At 40.9% G+C, this 26,476-nt stretch overlaps 1 protein-coding gene across 1 annotated transcript; it reads right to left on the minus strand.

The window, feature by feature from the left end:
- Nucleotides 1-14,523: 14,523 nt before the first annotated feature.
- Nucleotides 14,524-15,651, minus strand: LOC128132937 (uncharacterized). Its single transcript, XM_052769951.1, has one exon. It carries the CDS (start codon nt 15,649-15,651, stop codon nt 14,524-14,526), a length of 1,128 nt encoding a protein of 375 aa, XP_052625911.1.
- Nucleotides 15,652-26,476: the final 10,825 nt, after the last annotated feature.

Consider the following 26,476-nt stretch of genomic DNA (forward strand, 5'->3'; position numbering starts at 1 on the left):
AAAGACATATAATACGAACTAATACTTCTATGGAAACACTTAATAATCCTAAGTCTTCCTCGATAAATAATAAAGTCTTCGACTTCCACTGATATAACTTATCTATGACCTATCGATAAGCCCCCTTTAAGCATTAACTCGAGTCATAGCCTAACCAACAGGAAGACCCATATAAACGAAAGGAAGTTGATAACAATACAACCTATCTCCCTCGCTACCTGCTGAATTTGAAAATAATTAATCTTAACACTAATCAATTTAGTTTTAAGTAAATTAATTTTAAGGCTAGATGCCAGAAAAAAAACACCAGAAGAACCATAGAATGTGTTGCATATTCTCTTAGGACCAATCATAAAGCACCATCACATCGTTATCATAGAAAAAATGAGATACCTCTAGCTCTCCACCTTGAAACTGATACCCTCTAAAAGCGTCATACACATTGGCCCACTACAAATGCATATGTAATCCTTCCATAGCTATAATAAATAAGAAATGTGACAAAGGATTAAACATGGCATAGATGATGTTGAATTGAAAACTCATCAGTAAGACACCCATTCAACAAAACAGAAGCTCTAGCAGAATTGAGAAGGACTTTGATCCAAATACGCCTAGTAGAACCACAAACCCATGATCCCCAAGACCTCTAACAAATAATCCCACGATACAGATTGATACGCCTTCTCAAAATCTGCTTTAAAAACCATGAGTTACTTATTTTTTGCTTTATTCTACTCCATAATTTCGTTAAGAATTAAAGCCAATCAAGAATTTGATGGCTCTTAATGAACGTACCATTGAAGGAACTACCAGATCCAAATGATTTGCCTATAATTTTGTACTGACAACCAACCAAACTATTGGTATGGAAATCCTTAACATTTCATGTCACGAACCCTCTGAATAGCGTAATGAATGGGAGATTACATCCCCTCGAAATCTCAGCAACCTCATGATAATATCTAGGGATGTTATTCGAGTCGGAACGGGACCGAACCGACCCAAACCCGAATAACCTAGAAACCGAATAAGGGAAATTGCATGGATTTAAAATCGGACCGATTAACCAATAAGGGTTTGGTTCGGTTCGGGTATTAATCGGTTTGGTTCGGTTATTACACGAATAACCCGAATAATGTGTATGAGATTATTAAGGACCTAATATAATTGAAAAGAACCGAATAAACAATATTAGGATTCTATAACCCAAATAACATTACAATATGATTATAAAAATTGTGTTTTTTTTATGAATTTTGTAGCTTATGATCCATAACAAATCTTTTAAAGAAACAAATGTATTAATTAAAAATAATGCAAAGTATATATAATTTTTTCTAAGGTGCAAAAAAAGTTAGACTTTGTGTAGTAAGAATGTAAACACGAATTAACTATTCTTGTGATATAAGTAAACAAGAATTTTGAAACGACGAGGATGCCTAGACGAACGTTTTTTTGTTTTCGGTTATGAACGACAAGGATAGAAGGTGATTCCGATTCTTGTCGATCAGAGAAGGGGGATGAGGAATGCAGGGCACTACTTCGAGTTCGAATTTGATAAGATAAGGGAAACTAGCGACTAACGAGGGAAAGTAATCAAGATTAAAATTAAATGACTTTTTAATTCCCAGTAGGGTATTTTGAACCGAAGAAGCTCTTATTTTGGTAACCCGAACCGAATAACACGATAACCGGATAAGCATAATATAGGAACCCAACAACCGTATTCAATTTCTTATTCGAGCCTAATTTAGTTCGGTTCGGTCCGGATTTCCGGGCCAAATTCTCATCCCTAATAATATCACACAAAGCTCACCAGACCCTTAACAAACGAATCCCAACCAAATATTGAAAGTTAAAATTATTTATTAAGGCATTTAGTCCGACAATATTTAGTATTATTAGACTCATGTGTTCAGACAAATATGAAAGTTCAAATCTTGTTGGAGACAAAAAAAAATATAAATTTAAAAGTAGGATGAAAGTAGTTAATTGTCGTAATAATATTAAGCTCGTTATTTAAAACTAGACAATGTCTTGTGTGATGTTTGAAATGTTTAGAGTTATGATTGTATGATTAGCATAGAATTATGTTTTATTTACGAATTCCGATGAATAAGACATAAGACAGTAAGACACAACCTAATGTATTAGAGAGCATCTATGATGGTTAACCTTTCAAAGACTTATTACTTTTGTCATATCATCTTTTCACTAACTTTTATCTAACTAAACACTTTTATCAAATATCATCTTCAATGGTTAACATTTCAAAATCTTTTTATAAAATTAATTAATTTATCATTTATCAATCTTAAATGTTTTATTAAGTCTCATCATATAATTTAGCATTTTTACTAACATATGTCATATTTTCGGGCATTTCTACTAACTTATGTCATACTTATTCTTTTATAGACACTTATTGCCAAGAAATAAAAATAAAAAATAACTTTGTCGGGCATTTTTGTTTTCAAAACTATAAAAGATAATAAAAATAGTTATAGAAATAAAAAAATAATAAAATATAGGCTAGAGAGTGTGGCTCGGCAGTAGGCTTGGCAATGGAATGGTAAACTCGACAAACACTATCCCCGACGGTGGTAAGCTATGTGAGTATGAGTGAAACAACAATAAGTTTCTAATCAGAGAGGAGAGAGTAGAGGTAACGACTATTTTTATTGTTTTTTCAATTTTAAACCATTATAAATACTAAACCAAACCCACAAATTACTCCACAACAAATCATTCACTTCTTAAAAAAATGTCTTCATCATCATCATCATCATCATCATCATCGTCAAATAATTTAGAATTCTTGCTACAAGTTCTGATCACCGTTGCTAATTCGTTGCAACAAGAATCAGGCGACGAAACGAGAAATGTGCAATAGAGACAAAAAAATATATATATAAAGAGGGATTGTGAAGTCCCACCAACCTCTAATGCATGATTTTTTTTGAAAGAGCCAAAGCTCAGCAAACTTTATTAAAAAAAATAAAAGAAAACATAAAAAAAAAACAAAAATACAAACACACCCTAACGAGACCAACCAATCCATAACAACCTACCAAACCATTTCTTAATCCTCATAAAACTGCCAACTTTACCCCAAAAACCCTTAAAAGTCCTAAAATTAGTCTAAAGACTTATTTGATGTGGGAAAAAAGGTAACTTCAACCCCTTGCACCACCAAACCCACATCATACCAAAAAAGTTAATGCAAGGGGAAAGGCCCTTAAAAAAACCCACTGTCCAATAGGCTAATCCTAGGACCCAACCCAACAACCAATACAAAACAGATAAACTACCAAAAACACCAAATTTTACAAAATTATAACTACACAACTCTCCATCCCTATGAATAAACAGCAACCATAAAATCACACTCCAGCTGCTATTTCAATGCTTCCAGCAATCAGACATCCATCTTTTACTTCTCAGCAACACAGTCCAAGACTTGCTCCTCCTCCCATAATCTATCATACTCTCAACACGAATCGACCACCCTTCCCAGGTCTGCACAGTCAGCAACAGAAACTTGTACAACACACTAAACCAAAAGGGAATAATCCATTAAAAGAACCAGTCAAGATTCGCAAACAGTAGCATACTGGACACGGCATCAATCACATGTCCAGGAATCATTACTTGAATATTCTCAACAAAGATCATATCCAAATAATAATTCCCACAAGTACAAGTTAATAAATTCAGGAGCAAACTCCCAAACCAGTAACATAAACCGTCAATTCTAGTAGTAACACAGGAAAACCCCAATCTGTTACTCCAAACATGCAGCCATATCACGCAACACAACCAATTCCCATTGTTCCTAACTTTCACCCAATCAACCAGCCCCACCCAGTTTCAAGACTTCATTATTCTTATTCCCATTATCAACATCATTATTTCTATCTATACCCCAACATCTCCACACTTTCTCCTTAATAACTTTTGATTCATACTTCAACCCCAATAACCTCAATTGAATTTCTTTCTCAATACAACAAGTAACAGAGAATGGGGATCTAAAATTATTTTTAAAGAATCTCATATTTCTTTCATGCCAAATATACGAAACACAACCTGCCAAAACTAGTTTCTTTATAAAAACCCCAATAGATTTGCCCTTCACCTTCTCACAAAACTTATAAATAAACTCCTTCCAATTACCATAACTCACCCTGATGTCAGCCTTATTAGAGAAATACTCCCAAATAAGCTTAGAGAAATCACACTTAAAAAATAAATGATCATGGGAATCATTAGTCTTCAAACATAAAGGGCAAAACATATTACCTTTAATTTCCCAGCTTAGCAGCCTGTCCTGAGTCTTTAATTTACCCAAAATTGCCATCCAAAGGATAAACACATTCCTTGGAATGTTATTACTAAGCCAAATTGTGTGAAACCCAGGAACCTTTGGCCCAAAAAAATTGACATCCGACCACACCTGCTTGCAAGAAAATCTTTTACACTTTCCATTATTATCTCTCCAAATTATCTTATCCTCAGTTCCTTCATTATTAACAAACAAAGGCCAATCCATCAAACCAGGGTAATTTTCCAGCCAATCAGTCGGCCAACACAAATGGCCATTCACAAAAACATCCTTCACTTTTGACATATCATTGAAACCTGCCCTAATCCACTCACTCCTCGAGATTAACATACTCAAAATCCCAATCGGGTGCCACCAGTCATGTCATAAGGAAGTGTTCTCACTGGATCCAATACAAGAAACAATATGGGGACGAACAATGTTCCTAGCAATTAAAATCCTTTTCCAAGTCCAGCAGAAATTCTTTTTAACTTGAATATCCCAAAAATTCCTTTCTTTCAAGTAAAACTTATAGACCCACTTCACCCACAAAGACTTCTTATTATTAACAATATTCCACACATGTTTGGATAACAACACATCATTCCATCTTCTAAGGTCTTTCAATCCTAAACCCCCATTCTCTTTTGGACTACACACCATTTTCCACTTAACTTTGGCATTACCCTTCACAAGATCACCACCACTACACAAATAACCCCTACAAATCTTCTCAATCTAAGAAATAGTGGCAACAGGAAGCTTAAAAACCAATGCCCAATAAACATGCAAAGCTGATAAAACAGAACCAATAAGTTGAAGTCTTCCGGCATAAGACAAACACTTGTGCTTCCAACTTAGGATGCGCATTCTAACTTTATCAACCAAAACTTTACAATCCCTTCTAAACAATTTATTAACTGTTAACGGCACACCCAGGTACTTGAACAGAAACTTTCCAACATCAAAAGGAAGTATACTATTAATAGTACACCTCACAGCAGGATCAACACAGCTGAAAAAAATCAGGCTCTTATAACAATCCAACGAATTCTTAATCACTCTAGCAGAACCACTATCACCATGACAAAACATCAACAAGTCATCTGCAAAACATAAGTGAGTGATTTTCTGGAATTTGCATCTACTATGGAATTTGAAATTAGGGCTATTTTCAATATTCTTTTTCAACAAAAGATTAAATATGTAACAGCCCGGATTTCCAGGTATCTTTTATGCTTATATTTTTGGAGTTTTCTGAGGGGACTCGGCGAGTTGGAGCTCAAACTCGCCTAGTAGGATCGCGGTTCAGGACGCGGGTTCGCGCCTGGACTCGGCGAGTCCTTGCTGTTTAATGAAACCCTAATTCCCGGTCCTAAGCCCTATTTAAAGGACCTTATGGCCCTTCATTGCGGCTACCTTGATCTTGAGAGCACCAAAGCAGCCGACGGTTCTTGTGAGTGAGATAAGAGGCCATTGTTCACCAAATTTGTGTGTTTTTGCAAGAAAGGAAGAGGAAAGTCAAGCTAGAAGAGTTGGGGAGCTTGGATCTACTTTCATTTCATCAAAAAAGGCTCCTTGAGGTATCATTTAGAGCTTATTTCCGTATTTTTGTTGATATGGTCAAATCTAGGGTTTCTTCATGCCTTATTTGCTTTGTTTTTGAAGTGTGAGAGGTCCCATGGGGATATGGTGCCTAGATCCGGACCTTAGTAGGTCCAGAGAGTCCCTAATGTCATGATTTATGTCCTTCCTTTTGGGTTGGTGGCTAGGGTTGCCATTTTAGAGGTCATTTCTCCAAAAAGAGCCTTGTAGGTGTTGTATGGTAACCAAGACATGAACTTTACGTGATGAATGAGCTGAGGAGGGCCAGATCTATGAGTGGATGGAGCGGATCTGACCTCAGAAGCTAGTTTGAGTTTATGCATGGCATGGACTCGCCGAGTTTGAAGAACAGACTCGGCGAGTAGCATGAAGATTGTCCTGAACCACTCAGCGAGTAGTCCTGTCGAGTTATGGGTTGACTCAGTGAGTCATGGAGAGTTAGAGAGGGTTGACAGATGGACTGAGTCGAGCTGGAACTCGCCGAGTTGTTCTTGAGACTCGGCGAGTTGAGTCGTGGTGGCCCCACGATTCATGCCAGGTGGAACTCGTCGAGTCAGGGGAGTACCCGACGTGTCAAAAGAGAATCCTAGAAAGTTGGTGAATACATATAGACTCGCCGAGTCGCCCTAGTGCACTCGCCGAGTCCGGTCAAAATTGATCGTTGACCGGTGACCATTGACCAGAGTTGACCAGTGTTGACTTGATAGGGGTAGTCAACCTTAGTGGTAAAAGTGTTAATTAGAGATGTATGATGTTATAGGAGGATTATAGCTCGGAGGATCGAGCACGAGTGATTTCCAGGATTCGCGGGTTATCGAGATATACGAGGTGAGTCTTCTCACTATACTTTACCTTGAGTAGGTAATCAGATTTATGTGACAGAGTATGTGTATGTTATGTGTATGCTATGTGTTGTACTGCATGATGTCTATGTGATTTATGTTGTGCATGTTTATAGAGTTGGAACTGAAAGGTTCCCAGAGTTAGAACCAATGGGTTCACAGAGTAGGGTCTACGGACCCATAGAGTTATAGCCTCGAGTGGTTAATATGTGTTATGTGTGGTATTTTGGGGAACTCACTAATCTTTGTGCTTACAGTGTTAGTGTTGTTTGTTTCAGGTACTAGCGATGACCGTGGGAATGCGCCGACTTGATCTGTACACACGCAAGGGATTTTTATGTGATATGATCTTGGGATTTTGTATGATGTGAATTGAAGATTTAAATTTGATGTTTTATGAAAATTAAATGAAAAATGTTTTTATATTTTGCGAAAAATTATTTTGAAATTCACGATGTTACAAGTTGGTATCAGAGCCTTGGTTTGAGGGATTCGAGTACACCTTCGGGCGTATTTGAACTCAAACTGAGGATTTGAGAAGTATTTTCAAAAAGAGTAAAAGATTTTGAAAAGAAACGCAGAGCAGAGTTGTGTGTACGAACAGTCCGCGCCCGAACGGTGATTTCCCAAAATACCCTCATGTTATGTGCTATTGATATTGATATGATGTATTCGCATGCTAGAGTAGGCTAAGTATTCCTATTAGGACTAGAGTGGCCTGATTTGTGATGCCTTAGCCTAGGAAGTGGTGAGCTGCTATGAGATGATTGAGAGTGAGTAGGTAGCTGCGAGAGGCTTATGAGGGATCTATTAGAGAATAGCCTGTGGATGATAGAATACTTGGAAGTTGGGATCTGAAGAGGAGGACTTGGGGTGTATTCTGAGACGGTGCGGACAGTTATGAGGTGGACTTCTGATATAGAGGGGTGTTTCTTCACTTGCTCATCTCCTGAGCATTTGAAGGTTCGGTTCGCGCTAAACCAGCTTCGCTTGGGAGCGAAGGACTGGTGGAAGTTTGTGACGGTGCATTTTACGCCTGCTGAGCTTGCGGCAGTGACTTGGGAGAGGTTCACTGCCATGTTCCGAGATGAGTATGTTCCCCAGGTGGAGAGGGAGCATTTGGCACAGGAGTTTCTGACCCTCAAGCAGGGTACTGAGTCAGTTATAGCGATCACCAGGATGTTCCATGAGAGGGCGATGTTCTGCCCTGAGCACGTGTCCACTGAGCAGGCACGTATGAGTCGATATTTGAGTTTTTTGAGGTGAGACATTCGGGAGTTCGCGGCGAACTCCTCGTACCAGACATTTGCTAAGCTTCAGGCAAATGCCCGGAAGAGCGAGATTGAGCTGGAGACTCAGGACAGGGAGGAGGCAGAGTCTCAGGGGAGGGAATGGCGACCAGCACAGTCTCAGCCAGCAGCCAAGCGGGCCAAGCCCGCTGATCCCAAACCAGGGAGCCAGAAGGGCCGCACTTGTGGGAAGTGTGGCAAGGGTCACAATGGAGTCTGCAGAGCAGGATCTTGCTACAAATGTGGCAAGGAGGGGCATATGGCCAAGGATTTCCCCAAGGGGTTTGCAGTGTGCTTCCACTGCAATCAGACCGGACACCAGAAGGCAGAGTGTCCGCAGTTGCGAGGGTCATCTCAGGGAGCACCTCTGGGATCTGCCCCTGCCACCATCAGAGCTATAGAGAGTCGGCCAGTGAAGGCCGAGGCGCCGAGGGCACGAGGGAGAGCCTTTCAGCTGACCGCGGAGGAGCTCCGCACAGCGCCCGATGTCGTGGCTGGTATGTATTCTTTCATGTATTTATTTTGATGTTGAGATATTATGCTTATGTTATGTTATGCGTAGGTACTTTTCTTGTGAATTATGTACCTGCCTTGGTGTTATTTGACTCGGGTGCGAGTCGGTCTTTTGTATCTTTGGCTTTTAGTCAGCATATCAGTGTTAGTCATGAGGTGTTGAGTCGGCCTCTGAGAGTTTCCATAGCTGATGAGAGGGTGATATATGCCACGGAGGTTCTCCGAGGTTGCGTAGTCGAGATTTTCGGTGTTGAGTTCCCGATTGATCTGGTTCCTATTGCGATGGGTGATGTCTGTGTCATTGTGGGCATGGATTGGTTGAGCAGATTCGGTGCGGTTATCGACTGTGAGCGACAGCTGGTGACCATAAGAGACCCTAGTGGGGGAGTTCTTTCGGTGTATGGCGATGGTACACGTTCAGGATCATCATTTTGTTCGGCCGCTAGAGCGAGGCAGTGTGTACAGCAGGGCTGTAAGGGTTTTGTGGCGTATGTGATGGATACGCGGGTGGATTCCGAGAGGCCGAGTTCAGTTGAGGAGGTTCCGGTGGTGCGTGAGTTCCCGGATGTGTTTCCCGAGGAGTTGTTGGGTGTGCCTCCTGTGAGGCAAGTGGAGTTCAGTATCGATTTGGTTCCGGGGGCCGCGCCTATCGCCAAGGTGCCTTATTGCCTTGCACCTCCAGAGATGCAAGAGTTATCCTCGCAACTTCAGGAGCTGCTGGGGAAGGGGTTTATTCGGCCGAGCAGCTCGTCGTAGGGAGAGCCTATCCTGTTCGTCAAAAAGAAGGATGGTTCACACCGGATGTGTATTGATTACCGGGAGTTGAACAAGCTGACGGTCAAGAACCGTTACCCGTTGCCGAGGATCGACGATTTGTTCGATCAATTGCAGGGAGCATCTTGGTTTTCCAAGATCGATTTGAGGTCCGGATATCATGAAGTGAGGATGCGGGATGAGGACGTCCAGAAGACAGCGTTTAGGACGCGTTATGGGCATTATGAGTTTGTGGTGATGCCTTTCGGGCTCACCAATGCCCCGGCAGTGTTCATGGATCTCATGAACCGAGTGTGTAGGCCGATGCTGGATCGGTCGGTGATTGTATTTATCGATGACATTCTGGTATATTCGAGATCTAGAGAGCAGCATGAGGAGCATTTGAGAGAGGTTCTCGGAGTTCTAAGATCGGAGAGGCTTTATGCCAAATTCTCCAAGTGTGATTTCTGGTTGCTGGAGGTCCAGTTCTTAGGACATCTCGTTAACCAGGAAGGGATATTGGTCGATCCGGCCAAGGTTGAGGCGGTGATGAGTTGGGAGGTGCCGAAGTCACCCTCCGAGATCAGGAGTTTCCTAGGGTTGGCAGGGTATTATCGGAGGTTTATTAAGGATATCTCCAAGATCGCAGTGCCACTCACCAGATTCACCCGGAAGGGTGTTGCTTTTTCATGGGGCCGCAAGCAGCAGGCCTCCTTTGAGACACTTTGCCAGAGGTTGTGCGAAGCCCCGGTGTTAGCTCTCCCGGAAGGGATGGAGGACTTTGTGGTATACTGTGATGCATCGATTTTGGGATTGGGAGTGGTGCTGATGCAGAGGGGGCATGTGATAGCGTATGCATCGAGGCAACTGAAGCCTCATGAGTCGAGATATCCCACCCATGATCTAGAGTTGGGGGCAGTGGTGTTCGGCCTCAAGATTTGGCGTCACTACTTGTATGGGGTTCGGTGTACGATATACACGGACCATAAGAGTTTGAAGTATTTGATGGATCAGCCCACCCTAAATATGCGTCAGAGAAGGTGGTTGGATGTGGTCAAGGATTATGATTGTGAGATCCTGTACCACCCAGGCAAGGCTAATGTGGTAGCCGATGGATTGAGCCACAGGGCGAAGAACACCCCGCTGCGGGAGGTATGTTTGAGATTGACCGTGATAGATCTAGTATTGGACGCCATTCGTGGGGCACAGGCCGAGGCTGTGCGACCTGAGATGCAGAAGAGGGAACGGGTTGTTGGTTTGGTTTCAGAGTTCGTTACCGATGGTTGGGGGCTTATGACATTTCAGTGGCGTATCTGGGTACCGTTTGTGGGAGGAACGCGTACCATTTTGATGGAGGAGGCGCATCGGTCGAAATTTTCGATCCATCCGGGGGCCACTAAGATGTATTTGGATTTGAGAAAGGAGTATTGGTGGCCCTGTATGAAGAGGGATGTCGCGTGGTTCGTTGAGAGGTGCTTGACCTGTCGTAGGGTTAAGGCTAAGCACCAGAGGCCGCATGGTAAGTTGCAGCCATTGGAGGTTCCCGAATGGAAATAGGAACAGATCACTATGGATTTCATCACCAAATTGCCAAGGACTGCCAGAGGAGTTGATGCAATTTGGGTGATTGTGGACAGATTGACGAAGAGCGCTCACTTCCTTGCTATCAGCGACAGTTCTTCAGCAGAGAAATTGGCGGAGGTGTATGTGAGGGAAGTGGTATCTCCGCATTGGGTGCCAATCTCGATTGTTTTGGACCGTGATGTGCGTTTCACTTCCAGATTCTGGAAGAAGTTTCATGAGGAGTTTGGTACTAGACTGCATTTTAGTACCGCATATCATCCCCAGATAGACGGTCAGAGTGAGCGGATGATTCAGACGCTCGAGGACATGCTCCGAGCATGTATGTTGGATTTTGGGGGTAGCTAGGATGCATATTTGCCCTTGGCAGAGTTTTCCAACAACAACAGCCATCATTCGAGCGTTGGTATGCCACCCTTTGAGCTGTTGTATGTGAGGAGGTGTCGGACTCCCATTTGTTAGGGAAAGGTTGGTCAGCGGGTGATGGGCAGTACAGAGATCGTGCTTCAGACGACAAAGCAGATTCAGCAGGTCTGACAGAGGTTGTTGACCGCTCAGAGCCGACAGAAGAGTTATGCAGACAGACGACGGTCCGAGCTTGAGTTTCAGGTTGGCGACCTTGTACTCCTGAAGGTCTCTCCTTGGAAAGGAGTGATTCGATTCAGGAAGAGGGGCAAGTTGGGGCCCTGATATATTGGTCCTTTCCGTGTGACCGCGAGGGTAGGCCGGGTAGCCTATCGTTTGGATTTGCCAGCAGAGTTGGGGCAGATTCACGACACTTTTCATGTGTCGCAGCCGAGGAAGTGTATAGCCGACAAGTCGGCAGTGGTTCCATTAGAGGATATTCAGGTGGATGCGAGCCTGAATTATGCCGAGAGACCAGTGGCCATCAGAGATCGGAAGATCAAGGTTTTGAGGAACAAGGAGGTACCCTTGGTGTTGGTTCAGTGGCAGCATCGAAAGGGATCAGAGATGACCTGGGAGCCGGAGCGTGAGATGCGTGAGTAGCATCCGGAGCTATTTGCAGACTAGACTTCGAGGGCGAAGTCTACAGCCCGGATTTCTAGGTATCTTTTATGCTTATATTTTTGGATTTTTGTGAGGGGACTCGGCGAGTTGGAGCTCAAACTCGCCGAGTAGGATCGCGGTTCAGGACGCGGGTTCGCGCCTGGACTCGGCGAGTCCAAGGAATGGACTCGGCGAGTCCTCGCTGTTAATGAAACCCTAATTTCCCAGTCCTAAGCCCTATTTAAAGGACCTTATGGCCCTTCATTGCGGCTACCTTGATCTTGATAGCACCAAAGCAGCTGAGGGTTCTTGTGAGTGAGATAAGAGGCCATTGTTCACCAAATTTGTGTGTTTTTGCAAGAAAGGAAGAGGAAAGTCAAGCTAGAAGAGTTGGGGAGCTTGGATCTACTTTCATTTCATCAAAGGAGGCTCCTTGAGGTATCATTCAGAGCTTATTTCCGTATTTTTGTTGATATGGTCAAATCTAGGGTTTCTTCATGCCTTATTTGCTTTGTATTTGAAGTGTGAGAGGTACCATGGGGATATGGTGCTTAGATCTGGACCTTAGTAGGTCCAGAGAGTCCCTAATGTCATGCTTTATGTCCTTCCTTTTGGGTTGGAGGCTAGGGTTGCCATTTTAGAGGTCATTTCTCCAAAAAGAGCCTTATAGGTGTTGTATGGTAACCAAGACATGAACTTTACGTGATGAATGAGCTGAGGAGGGCCAGATCTATGAGTGGATGGAGCGGATCTGACCTCAGAAGCTAGTTTGAGTTTATGCATGGCATGGACTCGCCGAGTTTGAAGAACAGACTCGGCGAGTAGCATGAAGATTGTCCTTAACCACTCAGCGAGTGGTCCTGTCGAGTTATGGGTTGACTCAGTGAGTCAGGGAGAGTTAGAGAGGGTTGACAGATGGACTGAGTCGAGCTGGAACTCGCCGAGTTGTTCTTGAGACTCGGCGAGTTGAGTCATGGTGGCCCCGCGATTCATGCCAGGTGGAACTCGTCGAGTCAGGGGAGTACCCGACGTGTCAAAAGAGAATCCTAGAAAGTTGGTGAATACATATAGACTCGCCAAGTCGCCCTAGTGCACTCACCGAGTCCGGTCAAAATTGACCGTTGACCGTTGACCATTGACCAGAGTTGACCAGTGTTGACTTGATAGGGGTAACCTTAGTGGTAAAAGTGTTAATTAGAGATGTACGATGTTATAGGAGGATTATAGCTCGGAGGATCGAGCACGAGTGATTTCCAGGATTCGCGGGTTATCGAGATATACGAGGTGAGTCTTCTCACTATACTTTACCTTGAGTAGGTAATCAGATTTATGTGACAGAGTATGTGTATGTTATGTGTTGTACTGCATGATGTCTATGTGATTTATGTTGTGCATGTTTATAGAGTTGGAACCGGAAGGTTCCTAGAGTTAGAACCAGTGGGTACACAGAGTAGGGTCTACGGACCCACAGAGTTATAGCCTTGAGTGGCTAATATGTGTTATGTGTGGTATTTTGGGGAACTCACTAAGCTTTGTGCTTACAGTGTTAGTGTTGTTTGTTTCAGGTACTAGTGATGACCGCGGGAAGGCGTCGGCTTGATCTGTACACACGCAAGGGATTTTTATGTGATATGATCTTGGGATTTTGTATGATGTGAATTGAAGATTTAAACTTGATGTTTTATGAAAATTAAATGAAAAATGTTTTTATATTTTGCGAAAAATTATTTTGAAATTCACGGTGTTACAAAATATTTCCATGACAAGAGTAAACAGATAGGGAGATAAGGGATCACCTTGTCTCAAGCCTCTCTTCCCTTCAAAAAACCCATTGTCCTCTCCATTAATATTCACAGTAAACCAAGTTGAAGTAACACACATCATTATCCACTGGACCATAACTGGATGGAATCCAAACCCAATCAAAGCTTGCTTAAGGAATTTCCAATCAACAGTGTCATAAGCTTTTGGATATCTATTTTCAGGGCACACTTAAGAGGGCCATCCTTCCTATTGTAGCTCGCCGTCAAATCTTGAAAAAGAAGAATGTTGTCCAAAATAGATCTCCCATGTATGAAAGCCGATTGATTAAGATCAACTATCATCCCTAAGTAATTTCGAATCCGGTTGACAATAACCTTGCTAATGCATTTGTACAAGGTATTACAGCAAGCAATTGGTCTAAAATCTGTAACTTTCCGAGGGAACTCAACCTTAGGGACAAGTATAATTCTGGTAGCATTAACACACTTCGGAATCTTCCCAACCCATAACACCTCCCTGACAGCCCTGCAAACATCAGGACCCACCATTTTCCAAGAAGCTTTAAAGAACTTAGATGAAAACCCATCAGGATCCGGAGCTCGATTATCTTCAATTTCAAACATAGCTCTCATTATCTCATCATCCGACACAACTCTTATCATTTCAATGGCAACACCTGGATCAATTTTATTAACAAATAATTCACTATCCAAAATTCGATCCCCTATACTACAATTCGAACCAAGAAATGCTTTATAATGACCAACAAATCTTTCAGTCCTATTTTTCCCACTCACCCATCTACCCTCTTCATCCATAATCACTGAAATTCGATTTTTATTTACATGGCGCTTGACAATTTTATGAAAAAAACTCGTATTTCTATCACCTCTTTCAACCATTTAACTTTAGCCCTTTGCAATAGAAACTTCTCCTCATTCTCACAAGCCATATTATAGTCCATTAACAACTTGGCATGCTCACGCCTCAGAGACAAATTATGTGGATTATTATCAATATCAACTTGCAAATTATCTAATTTGTCTCTTAATAATTGTAACTTCTTTCCTGAAATATAAGAATTACAGAAAAGCCTTCGACAGGGTTTCTTTAAAAGCTTGAGCTTCAGCGTAACATTAAAGATGAATCCTCCAGCAACCTTTAATCTCCATACCTCCTCAACTAAATGAAGGAATTCATCATAATCAGCAATGAAATTAACAAATTTAAACGAATGAGACCGCTTAGGTATACAACAAGGAATAGATAAGATTGTTGGGCTATGATCAGAAATCCTATACGGTTTGAATATAGCATGAGCCAACGGGAACTTCTCCAAAAACTTAAAATTGACCATGATACGATCAAGTTTCTTGAGTAACCCACGTTCCCCAGAAGGAGATTTTGTCCAAGTAAATTGAAGCCCTGTACCTTTAATATCCTCCACCTCAATAGCATTGATACACTCAATAAAGTCATCAACCCCTTCCGGACTTCTGGAAGTACTTTTAGAATATTCCGAAGGCTTAAGAGCAACATTAATATCACCAAGCATCACCCAGGCCTTATTATCCACCACAATTTTATGTTTTACAAGACTGCTCCACAGGAACCTCCTTTCCAAATAACTAGAAGCAGCATATATGAATGAAACATAAAACTCTTCATTGGAATCCAAATGTCTCACCATACAGTGCAGGACCTGATTAGATTGACCAAGAACCATAAGGTCAAACTTATTAACATTCCATCCAACTATAATTCTAGTACCCCTAACACAAGAATTACAATTAGAAACCCAATCCCATCTCTTGAATATTTTGTCACAAATTTTCTTCAGCTTCCAAACAGACACATGTGATTCCAAAATACCACACATATCCAAATTATTATTTTTAATAACCTCAAGCACCTCCTTCTGCTTAAACACTTTATTTAGACATCTTATATTCCAGGCTCCAAAATTCATCATTGGATAATTTTCATGATATCGACAGCATCCCCCAAATCTGCCTTTGATCCAGCCCCCTTATCAATTTTCTCATCTTTATTGGCATTCCTTTGGTCCAAGTTTGCACTCATCTTCAATTCTGATCCCTTTATATCCTTCCCAATATCAGGAGGCAATCTATCACCGGCATTAATATCAATCACATCTAAAACCCCCTGATTCATGTTCATAACATCTTCTTCCATACTTTCCACAATATCATCCACCATTGAACCTAAGACCTCAAATCTATTGACATTTTTAACTTTATTAACCCCTTCAGATGTTAATCCAATAGTAATCTTTTCCTTATCCTGAACCTCACCACCATCATGTTTTCCTTTTGCAGTAGAAGCTTCAAATGCTTGGTTCTTATCCCAATTCCAATGGCTTACACTAGTATTCCCCCATTTCCCATTCCGCCCTTTCCCTACTCCCCCCTTATTACCTCCATTTCCTCTATTACTAGATCTTTTATAATTATTCCCGCAATTGCCCTGGTAGTTTTGCTGCTGTCTACCGCCAATATTCCTAGCACCTCCAAATGACTTAGATGAAGAAGCACCAATGTTACCTCCTTTTTTGACAACTTCAACAAACCCTTCACTATCCATCACTCCTTTACCTTTAAATCTTTGAGTATTCCCAGAATCATTCCCCTCTTTAATCTTATTTTCTTCATTAATCACTGCCATACATACCTTATCAGTATGCCCAAACACTTTACAGTGATTACATCTTGAAGGATACCAAGCATACTCAACCAAAAAATCATGATTAACAGCACAATTCTTCACAAAATCCCATGTAGTAACTCCAATCTTCCTTTTCCACTCCTTATTAGCAGACATCTCAACCAATATTCTAGCATAGGCATTCCTACCTTTATGCTGAAGACACATCTCCTCAGTAAAAGAATCAAAAGCCAAAGGAATTCCCAATTTACTAGCTATAATGCAAAGATTTTCCCCACTCCACGCCTCCAAAGGAAGGTCATATATTTTAGCCCATACTGGTACTTTATCATGTCTAGCTTTAGAAAGGGATAGACCAGGTCTCCACCTTTGTAAGAATAAAGGAATATTGTTGAATATTAGCCAAGGGCTTCCATCTAACACTGCTTGCATTCCCTGTTCACTGGAAAATTTAAAGAAGATGAACCCATTCCTGTTCATAAACATATCCTCAAGCCCTATATTCTTCCATAACCTTTTAACTTCTTTTTGAATAGCAGGAAAAGATACTTTCTTATCAATCAAATACCCATACAAGGTATTAGCATAAGGTAAACTTGTTACTTTCAGATTTTCAATAGGAATAACAGCTGGTCCTTCCTCTCTCCCATCACCAGAAGGAATATACTTCACTTCTAACATCTATTTATGCATAGTGCCCCTCAAAGCTCCAGCATAAGACATTTCAATTTTCCCTATCCCATTATTATCATCTTCAGGTTTCCCTCTTCCTTTCCCAGCAGGCCCCAGTAAAGAGGGATCCCTGTTAATACTATTAATAACGGTTCCCACAGAATTCAATCCCTTCACCTGTGGACCACTAACATCTCTATCAGCCATCTCATTTTCAGATTCACTAATACCCTCCTTCATATTTATCAAATTCCCATTCTCATCCCAGTAAACACTAGGTTCAAGTGTGTTATCTCCATTATTATTCACCTCAGCTTCAATAGTCTTCAAATTTTTATCCATCTCCATTTGCTTCTTCTTAAGATCATTAAGAAAAGTAAATCCCACCTTCGGATCAAATTCCTCATAAACATTGCTACAATTAGTATTATCCTTCTGAGTTTTATCCTCCTTGCCATTAAAAGTAGTATCAACATTACACTCAACATTACTCACAGGGCCTGATCCAGTAACCTCACTAACCACAATCGAAGGATTAACAATCTTCATTTGATTAGTAATTGCCTTCAATTCAGAATTAGGGCTTAACAAATCTCCCCTAATTAAAGGATTCTCCCAATTTTTAGTCAATAGACCTGTGTTACCTGAAGGTATCTGAATCACATGACAGATAGATTGCTTTCCCCCAGCTAAATTTTGATTACCTTCAGCCTTCATATCCTCCTTATTTTGATACTCCTTATTGGCTATTAGTTGACTACTCGATTCAGATTCCCATATCCCTTCACTCCCTGATTCCCGCTCTGTTTCATCTTCAGTCTCAAATTCCTCAATATACCCTTCCGCATCAATTGGAGATGCACGATCCATAGCTTTCCTTGCCCGATTCTTAACTCTGAAAGCTTTACCCTCCATCTTCCATCCAGCCTTCCCAATCCCAGTAGCAACATCTCCCGTCACAGTTGGTTTACGTTGAGCTCTGTAAAGAGCTGCAAAAGTCTTCTCAATAACACCAGGAGGTACCATTTCATTCACATCAACATCTGATCTACTATACCGGACCACAACACTTTTGTCCGGAGGTTTCACCTTCACATCTTTCAATCGATCCGGTTTGGATGATGCTCCCATTGAGACTACGGAAATAGATGAGAAGATACTTCAGCAATGAGATTAACAACTCACCGATGAAGAAACACCGACGAAATCACTCCGAGAACACTGCGTCAGTTAGAGAGAGCGAGTTGAGAGAGAAAGAGAAGAGAGAGAAAGTGCAAACGGTTTCTGGGTTGATGATTGTATTCCCTCTAATGCATGATTATTTTGATGATAATGTTATTTTTCAAAGAAGGTCCAGATGCAAGACATACGGTAGGATTTCATTCTTTACAAAAATACACAATGTAATTCGTATGATAGCATATGACACCCCACCCAATGAACTAGATGAGAGTTTTAGGATGTATGCACGTACCATATGAAAAAGACTTCACAAATTTTGCAAGTATGTCTTGAGGTTGTATGGTCCATGTTAGTTGTGTTACCTTACTTCCAATGACATATAAAAGTTGTATGCTCATCATGCATGCTTGGATTGCATGCACTAGAAATGGACAAATTTTCCAAATGCATATCACGGGAAATATATACATGGCGATCACAATCGCGGTTATACTTGAAGTTGTAGCCTCACATGATTTATGGATTTGACATGCCTACTTTGGTAGTCCCAGTTCTCTTAATGACACTAGTGTTCTGAATAATTCACCAATATTCAACATGTGGTATGACGGTACTACACCAGATTCCTCCGTTGTATTACGAAGGCATTACATATTAAACTACTATCTTGTAGTTGAGATTTATCCTAAGCATTCAATTTTTGTTAAAACATTCTCATGTCCCGATGATAATAAATGAGTGAGATACAAGAAAGCTCAAGAAAGAGTGCATAAAGATGTGGAACGAGTATTTGTAGATTTTTAAGAAATTACTTGCTCGCAACTTTGAAAACAAAGAATAAGGGTTTCCGGCGATTTCGGAATTTAAGTTTGTCAATCACCGTCCCTGGCCCTTCTTCTCCAGTGGGACGAAACGCCGATAGTACATCTGATCCGGCATGGATTTCGGGTTCGCTGAATTGATTGTATATTTCTTTTTTGCATTGGTTTTCTGGGTTGCTGAACTATATACAAAGAAGAATTCTTGATTGAAACCATGTCTAATTCTAATTCTCGAAGGACTCAAGGGGAAGGATTTTCCATCTAATGGGATATACAAGAAAACTAGATTGGCTGATTCTCGTGATTTTCATGATGACAGGTCTAATATTCAATTTTTTTGTCACAAATTTTCCAGAATCAGTATTACCTACTGCTATGTGGCATACGTGTGCTCGGTTGGCAAAGTGGTTGATGTTTTTATTTCTAAAAAGAAATCTCGTATGGGGAAATGGATTGGATTTGTTAGATTCTCCGGAATATGTGATGTTGACCTTATGATTAAGAAACTAAGTGACGTGTGGTATGGTTTTTATAAGATTTTTGCATCAGTACCGCGTGTAGTGAAAAAGGAGAAGCTCTCCAGTACAATTCCATCTAAGATTGAGAAACAGGACAATACTTATGCCAGTGTTCTTAGAGGTCAATCTTTGAATAAGCAACCTGTTGAGTCTTCTGAGGTTGCAATTTTTCTCAACTCAGGGGACTTCATTAATGAAAATAAAGAACTTGCTTATTTAGCCAAGGCTAGAGACTTTCAAACATTAGTTAATCTTGGGATGTTCTGCCATGATGAAGGATTAGATGATTTCCAAATTCGTTACGTGGGAGGATTGCTGGTGATGTTTGAATTTCAAACGAAGGATGCTTGTAAAAACTTCATGTCAAGTGACGTGATTAATCACTGGATCACGGAAAAAAAATTGGGATAGGAACTTCATTCCACCGGACCGTATAGTATGGACCGATATTGAAGGTTTACCTCTTCGGGCTTGGAGTAAAATGGGTTTTAAGAAGATCATGGCCAAATGGGGTTGTATCGTTCAACTTGAAGATACTCTTGGTGAAGATTTATACAAGAACCATATTTTTATTTTAACATCATACTTTGGTATTATATCGGAGGTGGTTAAAGTTAGTGTTGATGGTTTCATTTTTTCCATTAGAATCAAACAAGCACCGGGGTGGACTCCATCTTTCTCATGTGATTTTACCAAGAATGAAGTTATTCAAGATGGGAGATATGATAATTTACATGATAATGAAAGTATTGGTTCTCTATATGAAAGGGATGAAGTTTCACAAGACCCTTTTGGCATATACGAAACTTTGGAAAATTTAGAAAAAGTTGAAAATCGTCCTTCTAAATCCCCAAGACAATCTAATGGACTTTTCAGGGGTATTTTGGGAATAATGTAGCTGGTAATAATCATCAAAGTGTGCATGAAGACCCTTCCCCTCCTATCACATCAACTAGGACTATAGTAGATTCGCCAAAACAGCTTCAACCGAAGGTCCAGATGGCTATTGTCCTGGTGGTCGGACCTGTTGCCGCCTCGACAATAGCAATAGTTGCACATTCCTTTGTTATACAACAACACTTCGACTCATTTGATGCCATTCCGACAGATGGACTAGATTCTAGTTCGTCCTCCAAAACAAATGAGAAAAATCAGAATCCAGACCTTGTTAACAAGTCATGCCCAGGTGTCAATTCTTTGGGTTTTCAGGAGGATATGGTAGAATTTCGGGTATCAATATTTCAGAGGAGGATCTTTCTCCCCCTCCTGGTTTCTCAAATAAATGTAAATCCCTTATTAGTGATAATCAAAGTGTATCGGCTGGAACTTTTACTAAAAATTCATTTTTAAATGAATTAACAAAAACTTTTGAAATGTGTAAAACTATGGGTTACAATATGGACGATTGTTTTGATCGATTAAAAGAATTAGTTAAGGGTCACGTTGAAAGACAAATTCAAAAATGAATTGTCTTTTAATTAATGTTCAAGGGGTGGGTTCTCTTGGATAAGAGATCTTCGATTAAAAATTTGTGTAACCTCCATAAAATAAACTTTCTAGTGATTCAAGAAACGAAGATAGAAGCGATGGATTCAGTTATAGTTAGCTCGTTTTGGGGTAATGTTTCTTTTATGCATGCTTTTTCCCCATCTCAGGGATCTTCAGGTGGTATTCTTGTTGTGTGGGATCAAACCATTATCTCGCAGATAAACGTTTTCGCTTTTACTTGGTTTATTGCTATGGAGGCGATTTGGGTTCCTTTAGGTTTGGTTGTCATGTTTATAGTTGTTTATGCTCCGCAAGGTGCGAATGAAAAAAGAGAACTTTGGGATCAGATTTCACAAATTATTACGTTGTTTTCGGGCGAATGTATAGTTATGGGGGATTTTAATGAGGTTCGGGATGATTCAGAGAGATTGGGGTCGCAATATAATCCGGGTACAGCCACTGTTTTTTTTATTAGCCATCTAGATCTTGTTGACATACCTCTAGGTGGTCCTCGCTTGTCACACCCCAAAACCGGAACGGCGGAAACGTTCTGGGGTGGATGACGTCATGTCAAGTATCACAACACATGCATTATAGTAATCAAAGTACAACAAAACATTTCATTAATAGTAATAGTTTTACAAGGTTTACATTTCAACATAATAAAGTGTACAAACAAATATAATAAGAACAGCATGGTACTAGGCTATCTTCATCAACAGCTCCGGGGATGTACCTGTCTAATTGCTGACCTGAGATTACAAGTTATTTGAAAAGCGAGTATCAGCATTTTTACAAATGCTGGTGAGTTCATAAGTATTAGGTGGCATTTCAATCAAATAACTTTCATAAGTAGTAGTTTAAGTGTTTTCTGTGTATTAGAGTTCTTTCCAGAAAATCCTATATTTTCTTTAATAACAGTAGCCTTCTACCAAGGTTGGTCAGTGCTATGTGGTAAAAAGTAGTTTTCCCTAGATTGCAATCATTATCAAAAATACCGAATCTGATTATTGAGGAAGGCAAACGACATCAGTGAATAACATATGCCTCAGCAGTGAAGACTGCTGACTAAGGCAAGGAATCATAGACTACAGGAGAACACCGAACTAACGACATGCCTGGTTCAGTCTAACGAGTAGAGACTCAGACCCCAGAAGGTACCAAATGAAAGATACAGCTGGTAAGGTCTAAAATAGTGAAAGACAGACCCCAGACAGTATCAAATGAAAGATACGTCTTGCAAGGTCAAAACAAAGATAACAGACCCCAGACAATATCAAATGAGAGATACGTCTTGTAAGGTCAAAACAAAGATAACAGACCCCAAACAGTATCAAATGAAAGATACGTCTTGTAAGGTCAAAACAGTGTGACTCTGAAAATGAATTACCAGCATACAGTGTGAATTGCCGGTGAAATACCGTTACCTTAAGGCCAAAGAATTATAAGGTAACCCGGGATACTCGTAACCATACTAACTATAGTTCTAGACGCCCTATAAGTGCCCATATAATGTGACATTTGTCACCCATTGGCTTGGTAGGCCGGGACTGTAGCTAGCAGTCAGGGTGTGGGGTTGTCAATCCCGTATAGATCTATACACACAATGTCCGCTCTCTCTATAGGAGACTCTGGTTACCAACTAGACGACGGAGAAGGCTGTGTCCTGAAGATGCATCCCAATTAGTGGGTATAGACTTCCAAATAGTGGGTGGTGTGTAAGTGTTGAGCTAGAGGTAGAGACTTCCCAATAGTGGGTTTCTAATGTAAGTGTAGTCTAGAGGTAGAGACTCTTAACTGAACTGACTAGAGAATTCTTATATGTCCATACTCATATACATAATATATAACTAAAGAATCAAACGACCTTCGGATGGCCATCCGATCCCACCAGACCACATCTCAATGAAGAAAAGGAAATAGGGCGGACGAGCCTTCCTAAGTCCCTCAATCATTACTTATATGTATCTATATACGCATAGACATACATCTAACTATGGTTGGGTGTGTATTAAGTGGAGACATATCATTATGGTGTGAATTCATACAGTGTAGATAGATCGAGTCGCGAAGTATAAGCGTACCCGGTATAAGTGATATAGAGACGATAACACGTATAAGCGATATAGAGATGATAACAGGTACAAGCGACATAGAGATGATAACAGGTATAAGCGATATAGAGACGATAACAGGTATAAGCGATATAGAGGCGATAACCGGTATAAGCGATACAGAGACAATAACGTGCATAAACGCATCACGAAGTGTAAGCGTCATCGAGTAGGAGTTTAAAATATATGAAAGTGAAGCTGCGGTATCTAACAAGTAAAAGTATAAGTCGTAAAAGGATATTTTGATGAAAAACCTTCATACTTGGGAAAAATCACAGTTTGTATTTTTTTTTTGTTTGTAAAATATGTTAAAAAACCCTTGGAAATCTTTCAATAACTAGTTTAGAATGAATTTGGCTAAGTCGGTGTAAGTAAAAGTTTCGAAACAAGTAAAAATCATTGTAGTGTCCTACTCGGTAAAACAGTGTAAGGTGTGGTAAAATCTTGTGCATGCAGGTTATCAATCACATGTGATTGATATGATAACTGGCATGTTTAACTTGTAATCCCCCCTATAAAAACATTTAAAAGCATTTAAAAAGGTTCATTCAGGGGTATGAACTCACATGGTGTAAGTAGGTCCGACGAAGGTGTCGTTTGGGCGTTCGGTGTCACGCAAGGACTTGAACACACACAATGACCTATTTTAACATATGATAACATATGTTCACATACAATTAGCAAATAATATACTAATTAAACAACTATACGCGCTCAAAGGAGTGGAAAACACTTTGGCTAAGTGTTTGGGTGTCCCGGGTAGCGTTTAAGGGTGTGTATGGCTAAGGAATGGAGTTTACTCTCCAAGATTAAATCCCCAAAGTTGAGTTTACGGCCCAAGGACATCTCACCATGAGTTTACGGCCGTAAACTCATGGTGATGGGTTCTATGGTGTAAAATGCTTCTAGCTTGCTCATGGAATTATTCTAAGTACTTTTCAAAAAAGGCATGAGTGAGTTTGAGGCTTCTAAGGGCATTTTCTATGTGTTTACAGCCAAGGGACCACTCCTAAGGGAGTTTACGGCCGTAAACTCTCACCCTTAGAGTTTTGTGAAGTTTAAATCCCCCTATGCCTTTCTAGTAATTTCTAATGAAGTGTGATGCTATTTTGGGGGATTAAAGCTATCATTTGAATGAGTTTTAGGGAGTTTACGGCCTAGGTACTTGCTTGGGCTGTAAACTCCAAGTCACCCCATATTTCCTTGTGCTTAAGTCCTTAAATCCTTCCTAGCATTTCATAGAAATAGATTAAGGCCATTTGGGGGGGGTGAAAACCAACATTTTGGCTTTATTTGGGGAGTTTACGACCTTGACACATGTTTGGGCCGTAAACTCCTTTTGTCCCTTCATTTTGATGTGTTTAAATGGTTTAAACCCAAAATATCAAGTCCCTAATTTATGTGTGAAGCCTAAGCGTGGTTTGGGAATGTTTTGGAGGCATTTTAACAAGGTTTTGAGGGGTTTACGGCCTAAGCTTGTGCTTGGGCCGTAAAATCTCTTTTACCCCCTAATTCCATGAGTTTTAATGTTTAAACACTCCTAGGCTAATACCTCAATTTATTTCCTAGCCATTAGGGACAAGTTTGGGTCATTTTGTCCTCATTTTAGGTGTTTACGGCCTAAGGAGGAGCTTAGGCCGTAAACTCCTTTTCCATTGCTTCTAAGTCCGAATTTTGGGCTATAAACACAAATCAATATGTTTAGAATAAGCTAGGGTAAGCAGACTTACAATTTGGATGTGTTTGGTTGCGGGTTTGGGGCGAAAATGGGTTTAGAGAGAGAGTCTAAAAAGTCTCCAATAGACTCCACTCACCCTTATATAGGGTTTTGAGTCAGGGCTCGGTGGAATTCTACCCAATACTGCCGTTAAACGGGGCTTTTGGTCGCACCCGATTTAGTGGTCGTAATAATAAAACTTAACACTTCCAATTAAATGGAAATATGTGTTATGCGTTTTATTTCCTTTTGTCATGTCCTAACGGCATTTTTTAAATGTAACCAATTGGGATGTTTATCAAATTGATGATTTCCTATTAACGGAACTTTGATACAGTGGAATATTCCGTTAACGGTAACGGGGAAATGTAACGGAACAACTTGGGTTGTCACATCATCCCCCCGTTAGAGGGAATTTCGTCCCGAAATTCAGGTCTAGGCAAGGAAGTAGGTATGAATGGCCAAGTAAAGGTAAGAGGGTACTTCCTATACGGTTGTCCTCGCATTCCCAAGTGAACTCTAGTCTGTGTTTATCATTCCGAAAGACCTTCACGTACGGGATGCGGATTTCGCCTAGTGTAGCTAGTGGGTTCCAACTGGTATATCTACGAGGTTAGAGTTCTCAATGGATTCTATCAAGATGGGTGAGGTACGAAGAGTGATGTTGGAAAATCACGTATCATGTCTAAGAAGTGGATCGATCGGGTGTGAATCTGTGGTATGTCCGAAAGTAGTAGCGGCCTGGAAAGGGTTGGACCAAGCCCCCATGAGAATTCTCATATGGTCCTAAGCTCTCGGAAGGGTAGAGCTTTTCAGCACTTAGAACATAGTGTACTTCTATGGCAAGATCAACACTGGCGTGATCGCCATTCCGAAGTTCCTATCGTTCTCACTTGTACTGGATGTGTAGTCCTTCAGGTTAGTTCTTAGGAAGCTCGAGTTATCTTTGGTTTCGCGTTTCCCGTCCACTGGCTGATAGAGAGTTTCTAGATCGTCGAGTAGGTTGCGTGACCATGGTCATCGGTTTGCTATAGAGTGTCTATCCCAAACTCGTGCAAAATGGACCTGCATTACGACGCTTGAGATACGGAAACCCTGAGGATCGGGGAGATAGGGTTTCACCAGACGAGTGTTGGACTATCTCGGGAGGTGGTTCTACTATCTCTGCGTAAGATAGTATTTGTGGAACACCTAATAGTCCAAGGAATCTCTAAGATTGTGGTTCATTCTAGCGTGGAAAGTGTATGTTCCTGCATAACCCTTCGACTAACACCAGGGCTGGTGTCAAGCCTATGATCTCTTCGGGATCCGGATCATGAGATTTAACGCAACTACTTTCACACTTGACCAAATATTCTTGGCTGCAAAGATTATCCTGTGGTTCTCGGTATCCTAGCGTTCACTTCGGAGAATGTATTTCATCGTCTACCGGGCGACGACGAATTCCTCCATGCAAGAGGGTGGAGGATGATAGGCACTACTTGTCTATAACAGGGTGGACTAGGTGCCTGAGTAGTGCGAGCATCTACTGCAACTACTCTCCTGAAGGTTCTGAGTTTTCTCGGTCTTGGTCAAATCTAGTGGGTATAGGGTTTTA

The sequence above is a fragment of the Lactuca sativa genome, chromosome 3, assembly GCF_002870075.4.
Source record: "Lactuca sativa cultivar Salinas chromosome 3, Lsat_Salinas_v11, whole genome shotgun sequence".
Classification (NCBI taxonomy): Eukaryota; Viridiplantae; Streptophyta; class Magnoliopsida; order Asterales; family Asteraceae; genus Lactuca; species Lactuca sativa.

Excerpts from the sequence above, each read along its gene's own strand:
- LOC128132937 (XM_052769951.1), bottom strand. The coding sequence starts at position 15,651 with ATGAATTTTGGAGCCTGGAATATAAGATGTCTAAATAAAGTGTTTAAG.